We start from the raw sequence: 12,182 nt of genomic DNA on the forward strand, positions 1-12,182 counted from the left end.
CCTTTAGGGAAGGAAACCTGCTGTCCTTCCCCGGTTGGGCCTCCACGTGACTCTTAATTGCCCTCTGAAGTGGCTGAACTAGACACACTATTGTATCAAAAACCACTACAAGGAGTATAGCGACTAAGGCGGATGAGCTGAGGCACAGGCAAACACTTGGGAGTATGACATTATAGCCATTACAGAAACATGGCTGAAAGAGGGGCAGGTTTGGCAGATCAATATTCTTGGTTATAGGATTTTTTAGACAAGATAGAGAGGGGAGTAAAAAGGGGGGGAAGCGGGGTTTCGGCACTGATTAAAGAAACTATTACAGCAGTGAGGAGGGATGAAAAGTGAGAGGGATCATCAAATGGGGCCATATGGGTCAAATTGAAAAATAAAAAAGCGGCGATCACACTGCTGGGCATGTATTGTAGACCCCCCCAAACAGTGGGAGGGAGATAGTAAAGCAAATATGTAGGCAAATTGCTGTGAAGTCCAAAAACCATAGGGTAGTAATAGTAGGGGATTTTAACTATCCTAATATTGATTGGGACAAATATAGTGTGAAGGATATAGAGGGTGCGGAATTCTTAAAATGCATTCAAGAGAACTTTTTTTTAAAGTCAGTATGTAGCTAGCCCAACACGAGAGGGGGCGGTCTTGGATTTAATTTTGAGGAATGAAGGGCTACTAGTGGGAGAGCACTTGGGTGCCAGTGACCATAATTCAGTCAGATTCAAGTTGGTTATGGATAAGGACAAGTATAGGCCTGGAATAGAAGTCCCGAATTGGGGAAAAGCTAATTTTGCTAAGTTAAGGAGTGATTTGGCCATAGTGGAAACAGCTACTTGTGGGTATATCAGTGTTGGAACAGTGGGAAGCATTCATGGAGGAGATCCGGCAGGCTCAGGCCAAACATGTGCCCTTAAAGAAAAAGGTTGGGAATAATAATTCTAGAGCCCCCTGGATGTCTAGGGATTTACAGGGGAGGATTAAGAAAAGAGAGAAAAGTTCATGTCATATACCAATGGCTAAATACTATAGAATCTTTAGAGGAATATAGAAAGTTAAGAGGCAAAATTAAAAAGGATATTAGGAATGCTAAGAGAGAGCATGAGAAATTCTTGGCGAGTAAAATTTAGGAAAACCCCAAGATGTTCTATAAATATATTAAGAGTAAGAGGGTAACGAAAGAAAGGGTAGGGCCTATTAGAGAACAGGAGGGTAATCTTTGTGTGGAGGCAGAAGATGTTGGGAGGGTTCTTAACAAATACATTGCATCTGTTTTCACAAAAAAAAGGGGCAATGCAGATACTGCTATCGAAGAGGAGCATGATATTCTGGATGAAATAAATATATAGAGAGTGGAAGTATCAAGGGGTTTAGCAACTTTGAAAGTAGATAAGTCCCCAAGCCTGGATGTATCCCAGGCTGTTGAGCGAAGTAAAAGAGGAAATAGCAGAGGCCTTGACCATCATTTTCCAGTCCTCTTTGGATCTGGGCATGGTGCCGGAGGATTGAAGGACTGCTGATGTAGTATCCTTGTTTAAGAAGGGAGAAAGGGATAGGCCGAGTAATTACAGGCTTGTCAGCCTAACCCCACTGGTGGGAAAATTATTTGAAAAAAATCCTGAAAGACAGGATAAATCTACATTTGGAAAAGCAAGGATTAATTAGGGACAGTCGGCACAGATTTGTTAAGGGAAGATAGTGTTGACTAACCTGATTGAATTTTTTGAGGAGGTAACCAAGAGGGTCGAAGACAGTAATGCATACGATGTATATATGGACTTTAGCAAAGCTAAAGATTGGTCATGAAGGTTAAAGCCATGGGATCCAGGGCAAAGTGGCAAGTTGGATCCAAAATTGGCTTGGAGGTAGGAAGCAAAGGGTAATGATTGATGGATGTTTGTGTGACTGGAAGGATGTTTCCAGTGGGGTTCCGCAGGACTCAGTACTGGGTTCCTTGCTTTTTGTGGTATATATTAACGATTTAGATTTGAATATAGGGAGTATGATTACGAAGTTTGCAGGCGACACTAAAATTGGCTGTGTGGTTGATAATGAAGAGGAAAGTCATGGGCTGCAGGAGGATATCAATCTACTGGTCAGATGGGCAGAGCAGTGGCAAATGGAATTTAATTCAGAGAAGTGTGAGGTGATGCACTTTGGAAGGGCTAATAAAGGAAAGGGTATACACATTAGGCCACTTAATAGTGTAGATGAACAAAGGGACCTTGGAGTGCTTAGCCACAGATCCCTGAAAGTAGGCCAGGTAGATAAGGTGGTTAAGGCAGCAAACGGAATGCTTGTATTCTATGCCTCGGCCAATAAAGGCAAGAGCAGGGAGGTTATGCTTAAATTGTATAATACTTTGGTTACGCCGCAGCTGGAGTACTGCGTGCAGTTCTGGTCGCCGTATTATAGGAAGGACGTGATTGCACTAGAGGAGATTTACTAGGATGCTGCCTGGAATGGAGAATCTTAGTTATGAGGACAGATTGGATAGGCTGGGTTTGTTCTCATTGGAACAGAGGTTGAGAGGAGACCTCATTGAGGTGTACAAAATATTGAGGGGCCTGGACATAGTAGATAGTAAGGACCTATTTCCATTGGTGGAGGGGTCTATTATGAGGGGGCATAGTTTTACGGTTTAGAGGGGATTTGAAGGGGGGGGGGGGGCTTCTTTACACAGAGGGTTGTGGGGATCTGGAACTCACTGCCTGGAAGAGTGGTGGATGCAGAAACCCTCGCCACTTTTGAGAGATGGTTGGATGGGCACTTAAACGGACCTAGAGCTGGTAATTGGAATTAGACTGGATGACCTTTTGTTGGATGGCGCAGATATAATGGTTAGTACTGCAGGGAATCGAATAAGGCCAGGGTGATCTCTTGGACTAGTTTCAATCGCCTGGATGGGTCGGAGAGGAATTTTCCCAGATTTTATCTCCCTAAATTGGCCTGGGTTTTGCCTCACCCAGGAGATCACATGGCTTCGGTTGGGGTGAAGTGTAGATGTTTGCAGTATAAGGAGTGTCGCAGTTGTGAGGCGGACTGGTTGGGCTGGGTGCTCTTTGCCTTTCCGTCATTGTTCATAGGTTTATATGTAACCTTTAGGGCTGCTGACCAAGGGCTGTGCGGCTCTTTGTCTACCGACACGGACATGATGGACCGAAATGGCCGCCTTCTGCGCTGTAAATTTCTATGTTTCTAAATGGTTCAAAGTGGCCCATCACCATCTTCTCAGGGTTACTAGGGTTGGCCGTGCCAGCAATGCCCACATCTCTAGAATGAGAAAATTAAAATCCCACCAGTTCTCATTATCAATTGTAATTCGTAAATCTGGTAAATAACCATGAAAGCTGCCGGATTGTTGTAAAAACGTAACTGCTTCACCAACATCCTTCAGGGAAGGAAACCTGACATCCTTACCCGGACTGGCTGTAGAGGATCCCATGGCACTATTCGAAGAGCAGCACGAGAGTTCGTCTTCAACATCGCTAAAACAGAATATCTGGTCGTTGCAGTTCGTGGGATCTTGCTGTGTGCAAATTAGCTACATTTACAACAGTGACTACATTTCAAAAAGTACTTCAGTGGCAGTAAAGTGCTTTGGGATGTCCTGAGGTTGATATATATAAATACAAGGTCTTTCTTTCTTTCACGCAACTCTAGTTCTACACTATACGATTGACTTTTAATGTTCTCTGAAGAAGCCTTTAAGTTGTACAATCACTGAAGGAGGTGGCCCACTAACTCCTCAGGAGTCAAGTTTCCCCCTCCTCTTCTTCCTCCTCCTAGCCCTCCACCCCAAGATAAGCAAATAGATTAAAGCGGAGACCAAACCCCTGGGGACTGGTTTTGCCCAGAAGTTTCAGACCACAAAAATATAGAAATCCAACCTCAGAATTTCTTGCATGAAAATTACATTTAAATAAATCTTAGGGAAGACTTTCAATTCTTATATTTAAAACAGCACAATCCTGTCCCATTTACTGCTGGAGGGAGCAGTGAGATCCCAATTGTACCTGAGAAATCTACAACACAAACACAGATAAGGGTCATATCTCCCGACATTCCCTAGACAGCAGGTGCTGACATTGTCCACTGTGAAGCTTTGCAATCTTCAAATGTTTCCATTTCCCAGCATTCACCAGATAGCTTCTCCATAAAAACGCAGTTTTCTACTGTAACCATGAGCCCATGAAAACACTGGAAAATTATGTTCCTTGCTAGCCCCCGCGTCAGGCTCGAGGGGCCGAATGGCCTACTCCTGCTCCTAATTCTTATAGCACTAACTGTTGCTGGGGCTCAAGTCCAGTGCCTGCATCAGCCTGGTCTGGCCTGTGCCAGCTCAAGTCCATGCCAGAGCATTGGGGGGGGGGGGGGGGGGAGGGGGAGATGGGGTGGGAGGCAGGGTAAAGAGAAGGATCTCATTATTCAATAGTACCCTCCAAGTGGCTTTACTTTGTGAGTGAGCTCAGACAGCGTGTGTCAGCAGACTATTCGACCACAGACTTTGCAGCAGGTGGGGGTCACCACAGGATGATGGGAAGGGGTCTTCTGGCTGCGTTTCTCCTCCCTAACCCAGGGGAACGGACTCCTTACGGTCCCCCATAGTTGAGATTTGTTGACACAACAAAGACCAGCCAATGAACCCGGGGCTGACTGATCTGTGCCACACAGCAAAACGCTGGGAGGTCCAATCATTCATAAAGCCTTTGGTGGGGTAGGGGGTGACAGGACCTTGATGTAATATGCATTGCACTCAACCCAAATACTCACCTCCCCCATCACTCGCAAAATGAAAGCGATGTTCTTTTAAGTACGCGCGCTAGATACGGTTTGTTCGTTGCGTGCCGAATTCTTCGTGCTGAATGTTTGATGGGGGAGTGAGTGGATTGGTTTAGAGGCAGGCCGCAGGCTGCGTCACGCTACTGACAACAATGGTGCTCGCTGCGGCATTTAAGATCCTCCGCACAAGGTACGACGAGTGTTTAACCCTCGGAAAATCAATCTCAGCAGCCTTCACATTAAGAACCAGTTGGATTCCACGACAAACTTCTGCACAGTTCAAGTCTGAAAAACGAGGCTCATATCACGGGCACCTCGGCAACCACATGATCTCCACGTCCTTCCACGAGGTCATCCCATTGGTTAAAATCCTTTCGTAGATCTAAAAATCCGGACAGAAAAGGTGGAATAAATTTAACTTTCGCCAAAGTATTTTCTAACAGATTCTCTTGCACGAACTGGCAGTCACATGGTGCATCACTGGACTCACCATGATTGCACTTCCAGGCACTGTCCACTAGAGGTCACTGGATAGTAACCCAAATTTTTTTCTGGTCGCATACAGTAACGCTACTATTCTTGGCTAGAAGACGATTGAGTATTTCCCTGTCAATCACGCCTGGAGACTGCACTCCTGTAAGTGGCCAGGATTGATTTTATGCACACATCATCCTCTGCTCACTACATTTTGCTGGAAAAATAACCCTGCTATTATCGGGAGACTTTGCTGTAGTTTCCGTCACGAGTTCTGATTGCTGTAGTTCATAGAGACTCTTTTTAAATACAACAACTTGTATTTGGGGTGGGGTGGGGGGGGAAAGAGGGCAGGGTTGTGAGGCTGGGAGAAGATTACAGAGATAGGGAGGGGCGAGGCCATGGAGGGATTTGAAAATCAGGATGAGAATTTTGAAAGCGAGGCATTTTTTAACCGGAAGCCAATGTAGGTCAGCGAGCATAGGGGTGATGGGGAGTGGGACTTGGTGCGAGTTAGGATACAGGCAGCTAAATTTTGGATCACCTCTAGTTTACGTAGGGCAGAATGTGGGAGGCCAGCCAGGCATGCGTTGGAATAGTAATGTCCAGAGATAAAGGCATGGATGAGGGCTTCAGCAGTAGAAAAGCTGAGGCAAGGGCAGAGACAGGTGATGTTATGGAGGTGGAAATAGGTGTTCTTAGTTATGCTGTGGATATGTAGTCGAAAGCTCATTTCAGGGTCAAATATGACAGCAAGGCTGTGAACAGTCTGGTTCAGCCTCAGACAGGAGTTGGGGAGAGGGATGGAATCAGTGTCTAGGGAATGGAGTTTGTGGCGGGGACTGAAAACAATGGCTTCGGTCTTCCCAATATTGAATTGGAGAAAATTTCTGCTCATCCAGAACTGGATGTCGGACAAGCAGTCTGACAATTTACAGACCCTGGAGGGGTAGAGAGAAGTGGTAGTGAGGTAAAGCTGGGTGTCATTTGGAAACTGACACTGTGTTTCCAGATGATGTCGCCAAGGGGCAACATGTAGATGAGAAATAGGAGGGTGCCCAAGGATAGATCGGTGGGGAGACACGAGAGGTAGGGATGAGAAGAGAAGCCATTGTAGGTGATTCTCTGGTTACGATTAGATCGATAAGAATGGAAACAGGAGAGTGCAAATAGACTGTTTGCTGAGTAAATAGACTTTGCTGTGAAAGACAGTTTTCTACACGTCCTGCCGTGAGTCCCGCCCCACCTCCAATTCATTGGCTGACAGTGGTGCCAATAGTCAGTTTGGATTCCCACCCCCTCCAAGCCCAGAGGTGGTGAGACCAAATGTAGCACTCTAACCAGGCCGAGATCAGCTGACTGTGCACCCATAGCACAGCACCCTACTCAGTGCACTGAAGATACCAGAGTCATCAGACTTAAATGGCATTGTTCAATCACGTGTGGTATGTTGAGGGTTTTTAAAGATTAATTCTTGGGATGTGGACGTCGCTAGCAAGGCCAGCATTTATTGCCCATGCACAGGTGAGCCGCCTATCTTAAACTGTTGCAGTTTTATTTATTCGTTCCTGGGATGTGAGCGTCGCTGGCAAAGCCAGCATTTATTGCCGGTCCTTAATTGCCCCCCCCCCTCCACACCCGAGAAGGTGGTGGTGAGCCGCCTTCTTGAACCGCTGCAGTCCTTGTGGTGAAGGTACTCCCATAGTGCTGACTTTGTTGTAGTGGTTTGGTACAACTGAGTGGCTTGCTAGGCCATTCCAGAGGGCAGTTAAGAGTCAACCACATTGCTGTGGGTCTGGAGTCACAGATGGCAGATTTCCTTCTCTAAAAGACCAAATGGGGTTTTCGAGCAGTTTCATGGTCCACCATTACTATGCTTTTTAATTCCAGATTTATTTAATGAACTGAAATTAATGTTGCCATGGTGGGATTTGAACTCCGGTCTATGGATTACTAGTCCAATAACATAACCACTATGCTATGGTGAAGGTGCAGTCTGTGTGGCGAAGGTACTCACACTGTGCTGTTAGGATTTTGACCGAGCGACAATGAAGAAACAGGCGATACATGCCCAAGTCTGGATGGTGAGAGACTTGGAAAGTACCTGGGAGGTGATGTTGTTCCCACTGCACCTGTTGCCCTTGTCCTTCTAGGTGGCGGAGGTCCCGGGTTTGGGAGGTGTGGTCGAAGAAGGGGTTCCAATTATAATCAAACAGAAACAATTTCACTGGCAGAGGCGCCGGTAACCAGAGGAAACAGATTTAAGATAATTGACAAAAGAACTAAAGGAGAGATGAGAACATTTTTTTACGCAGCGAATTATGATGATCTGGAATGCACTGCCTGAAAGGGCAGTGGAAGCAGATTCAATACCGACCTTCAAAAGAGAACTGGATACTTATAAAGAAAACAAAATGCAGGGCTATGGAGAAAGAGCCGGGGGTTGGGACTAGTTGGATCGCTCTTTCAAAGAGCCGGCACAGATGCGATGGGCCAAATGGCCTCCTTCTATGCTGTATCATTCTATGTAATGATAGTTTAGAACTGCCGTACCCAAGTGTTTCTGCAGGAAGGCCAGAGCGGCCTGATTGGTGATGTTGAGGCCCACTGCGGGATCGATGGTTCCCTTTGTCTCGAAAGCCATGCTGAGCAACTGACCAGTCAGGAACGTGAAATCCGTCTGGCTCTGATGTACTGACCCTCTGAAAACAAAGCATCGACAGAGCAATTACCGAGAGCAGCCTTTGGGAACAGGGCGAGGCTGAGGGGCCCACAATCCCCTCTCTTTTTGACCGGTGCCAAACCCAACCTTCTCACCACATCCCAACAATTCCTTCTCTCTCTCTCTCTCTCTCTCTCTCTCTCTCTCGTTCTGCAAGCACATGCCCATCACTAATTCGTACTGCCCGTTTTAGTGGCCTTGCCCAGGTACTGATCAGCTGGTCATTCATCTCATTGCTGTTTATGGGATCTTGCTGTGTCCAAAAATAGCTGCTGCATTTACCCACACCCACAGTCGCTGTACAAGCAGCATTTGGGAGACATTTCCCAGATATCAGAAGGCGCTATATAAATGGAAGTCCCTCATTCTTTCCGTACTGAACAACTCAATCATACTTTGGGTAGAAGCTCCCATTCCCCTTCCAACTCCCTAACGTTCTGCTCATTTCCCTTGAACCCTTCCCAATGGTGAACAATTTGCCTGGATTAATCCTCTCCCTAATCCTGAAAACTTCAATCAATCTCTCTGCCAAAGGGCTTTCTCCACACCACGCCCACCTCCCCCACCAAAACCTTTCCTTAGAACCCAAGTTTCTTGATTCCATGGCAATAGCAACATGTATTTATACAGCGTCTTCAACATATAAACATCCCAAGGCCCTTCACAGGAGTGTTCTCAAACACAATTTGACACCGAGCCACATAAGGAGATATTAGGACAGGTGACCAGAAGCTTGGACAAAGAGGAAGGTTTTAGGAACGAATGAAAAGAAGAGAGATGTGGCGAAGCGGAGAGATTTAGGGAGGGAATTCCAGAGCTTAGGGCCTTGGCAACAGAAGGCACAGCTGCCAATAGAGGAGCGATTATAATACAGGATGCACAAGAGGCCATAATTCAAGAAGCGCAGAGATCTGAGGGTTGTGGGGCTGGAGGAGGTTAGAGAGATAGGAAGGGGTGAGGCCATGGAAGGATTTGAAAACAAGGATGAGTATTTTAAAATTGAGTCGTTCAAAAGTGACCCACTTTCATTCTCTGAAGAAGTACAATGCAGTCTTTGGTACAGTTACCAGGTTCTGAATAAAGCTCAATTCTGACACACTTTCCTTTTCCACTGTGTGTAAAAAAAATCCTCACTCAGGAATGAGACTGAAAATAAGGAGCAATGCGGTCAGGGAAGGGGTCAAGCAGAGGCCAGGTGCTGGGGTGGGAGTAGCGGAGTCGAGGAAGGTGAGAATCATAGTAACACAACAACATTAGGATCAGGAGGAAGCCATCAGTCCCTTGGGCCTGTTCCGCCATTCAATTCGATCGCAGCTGATCGGCACCTCAACTCCATTTACCCGTCTTAGCTCCATATCCCTCGATACACTTACCCACAAAAATCTATCGATCTCAGTCTTGAAAGCTCCAACTGACCCCCAAATCCACCAGTTTTCAGGGGTGTTGGGAGGGGGGGGGGGGGGGGGGGAGTTGGAAGATTTCTACCAGCTGTGTTAAAAGTGCGTCCTGATTTTGCTCCTGAACAGCCTGGCTCTAATTTTATGATGTCCCCTTGTTCCCGATTGTCCCACCAGAAGAATGAGTTTCTCCGTGTCCATCTTATTGCATCCGTTTAACATTTTAAGCACATCTTAAAGCATTGGAGGAAGGTTCACCATGGTGAGCTCTTGTCCAGGGGTCGCCCACGGGTACCAGTGCTCCCAACCCACCCCCCTTCCCCCACTGTGGTCCATGCCTCCCCACCCCCACACATGGACTCCTCACAAGTGCAACTCTCTGCGTGAAGAAGTTCCTTCTGCCCTCTGCTCTAAATCTCACATTTAATCTTATATTGTTGGCCCCTGGTTCTGAACCACTGAAAACAATCTGCTTCTATCTACTGTCCCATAGAATCAGAGTGGTTACAGCATGGAAGGCCATTCGGCCCATCGAGCCCACGCCGACTCTCAGCTAGTCCCACTCCCCCGCCCTTTCCCCATAGTCCTGCAAATGTCTTTCCTTCAGATACTTACCCAACTCCCTTTTGAAAGATAAGATTGAGTCTGCCTCCGCCACCCTTTCAGGCCGTGCATTCCAGAACCCAACCACTCGTTGCGTAAAAAAGTTTTTTCTTGCGTCGTCTTTGGTTCTTTTGCCAATCACCTTAAATCTGTGTCCTCTGGTTCTCCACCCTTACGCCAATTTCTCTATCTTCTCGGTCCAGACCCCTCATGATTTTGAACACCTCTATCAAATCTCCCCTCGATCTTCTCTGCTCCAAGGAGAACAACCCCAGCTTCTCCACTCTAACATGTTACAGAAGTCCCCCATTCCTGGAATCATTCTCATAAATCTTTTCTGCACCTTCTCCAAGACCTTCACATCCTTCCTAAAGTGTGGTGCCCAGAATTGGGCACAGTACTCCATCCTTTCCTAATTTTAAACACTGTATCGTCCCATAATCTGTGTTCCAATTAACATTTTTTTGAAGTACTTGTATTTCCTGACACCAGGCAGCATCCCAGAGAATCTGCATTGGACCCTCTTTAAAGCCTCAAAACCCTTTCTATAGCGTCAGTTTAATTAGACCTCTCCTGTACTTACAATATAGTGACGATCTTGATCTCTGTGTTAGTGGACTGCAGCCTCTTCATCTTACCAAGGCTGACCTGGGTCTGGAATTTCGCAGAGTTCACGAAGAGCACAGGACTCAGCACCTCAGAATAAACGTCATCCGTCAGCGGAAACATCCAACTGTCCAGGGCCACCGCACACCTGCAGGGAAAGAGTACAGTTACAGGCAGGAAGTGGGGGAGATGGGCGGGGGCCAGGGGCAAGGCCACATACATCCCACAGATAAAGGAGAGCCATTCAGGGATCTCAAAACACTGGCTCTGGGCAGCTTTCTCAATGCTTCCCATTGGTTGGGTGTGAACGAATGACTGTTCAGCAGGGACACTGAAGGAGCAGTGCACTTGCTTCTCGTTTATCCACTCTGTGGTTTACAAAGGCCATCGGATTTGATGTACCCATGCTTTCATCAGCAAGAAGGGCGATTTCTCCAACGCTTTCCTTATTGGCCTTCCCCAAGCTCAAACGCCTTCATGGGATTTCCCCAGCGGCGATGAAGAAGGATCGGGTGATGTACAATGTTCCCTTTAAGCAGCTGTCTGGACTTGCCGTGCAGCCGGCTCACCGGCTTTTAAATGCAAAAACCGCGCATGGAATTTTGAATGGGCCGCGCAGCCCATTAAAGGGGCCGTGTGGCCCCCCCCCCCCACCCCCAAAAAAATTAAAGGGAACATTGGTGATGTCTGTCCAAGTCAGGGTGGTGTGTAACTTGGAGGTGATGGTGTTCCGATGCGCCTGCTGCCCTTGTCCTTCTAGGTGGAAGAGGTTGCAGGTTTGGGAGGTGCTGCTGAAGAAGCCTTGGCGAGTTGCTACAGTAGAGGGTACACACTGCAGCCAAGCTGCGCCAGTGGTGCAGGCAGTGAATATTTAAGATGGTGGATGGGGTGCCAATCAAGCGGGCTGCTTTGTCTTGGATGGTATCAAGCTTCTTCAAAGTGTTGTTGGAGCTGCACTCATCCAGGCAAGTGGGGAGTATTGCATCACACTCCTGATTTGTGCCTTGTCGATGATGGAGAGGCTTTGGGGAGTCAGGAGGCGAGCGACTATTGAGTGTTGTGTCCAATACGACACACAGTACTCTGAGTTTTTACATAGGTTCATCATTACCGCTTGGCTCTTAGATTCTATACCTTGTGAAACTAATGGCGACGTGGCGATCACAACTTCCCTGGTTGAATTGTTACGTGGCATTAAGCCAACATGCCTCATCACATTGCTGTATTATCAGGATATTGTATTCCCGGCGATAGCTTTACGATTACATTTTCCCCAAAATGACAACTGAAACGCACCTGAACCGCGAGTCCTTAGCGACTGCCAGGATTGACGTGCAGCCTCCAAACGAATGGCCCATCACCGCAACCCTTTGCAGATCGATGCCGTCCTGTGGGAATAAGGACCACCATCTCAGATTCCTTTGCATCCAGATTGGGGGGGGGGGGGGGGGGGAGGTGGCTTGGCAACAGCCACCTTCCCCCCCCCCCCCCACAAACCCAGTGTGCCACTAAGCGAGGATCACGGATTCAATCCCTGTCGAGGTAGCAGGTCTCAGCACAATTGGTTCCAGCACCCATGGGTCCTTTTTATGGGCACCCAT

The 12,182-nt window shown here is 47.2% G+C and overlaps 1 protein-coding gene across 3 annotated transcripts in view; it reads right to left on the minus strand.

The window, feature by feature from the left end:
• Positions 1 to 1,156: 1,156 nt before the first annotated feature.
• The window catches only part of LOC139279774 (platelet-activating factor acetylhydrolase 2, cytoplasmic-like), a 34,200-nt gene continuing 23,174 nt past the window's right edge, over positions 1,157 to 12,182 (minus strand). For all 3 annotated transcript variants that reach the window (XM_070898981.1, XM_070898983.1, XM_070898982.1), the window contains exons 9-12: positions 11,878 to 11,969; positions 10,559 to 10,729; positions 7,807 to 7,955; positions 1,157 to 5,161 (exon numbers count right to left, since the gene is read on the minus strand). In XM_070898981.1, coding sequence (XP_070755082.1) covers positions 5,079 to 5,161; positions 7,807 to 7,955; positions 10,559 to 10,729; positions 11,878 to 11,969 — 495 coding nt within the window. In that variant the 3' untranslated portion in view covers positions 1,157 to 5,078. The remainder of the gene's footprint in view (positions 5,162 to 7,806; positions 7,956 to 10,558; positions 10,730 to 11,877; positions 11,970 to 12,182) is intronic.

Source organism: Pristiophorus japonicus, chromosome 14, assembly GCF_044704955.1.
Source record: "Pristiophorus japonicus isolate sPriJap1 chromosome 14, sPriJap1.hap1, whole genome shotgun sequence".
Classification (NCBI taxonomy): Eukaryota; Metazoa; Chordata; class Chondrichthyes; family Pristiophoridae; genus Pristiophorus; species Pristiophorus japonicus.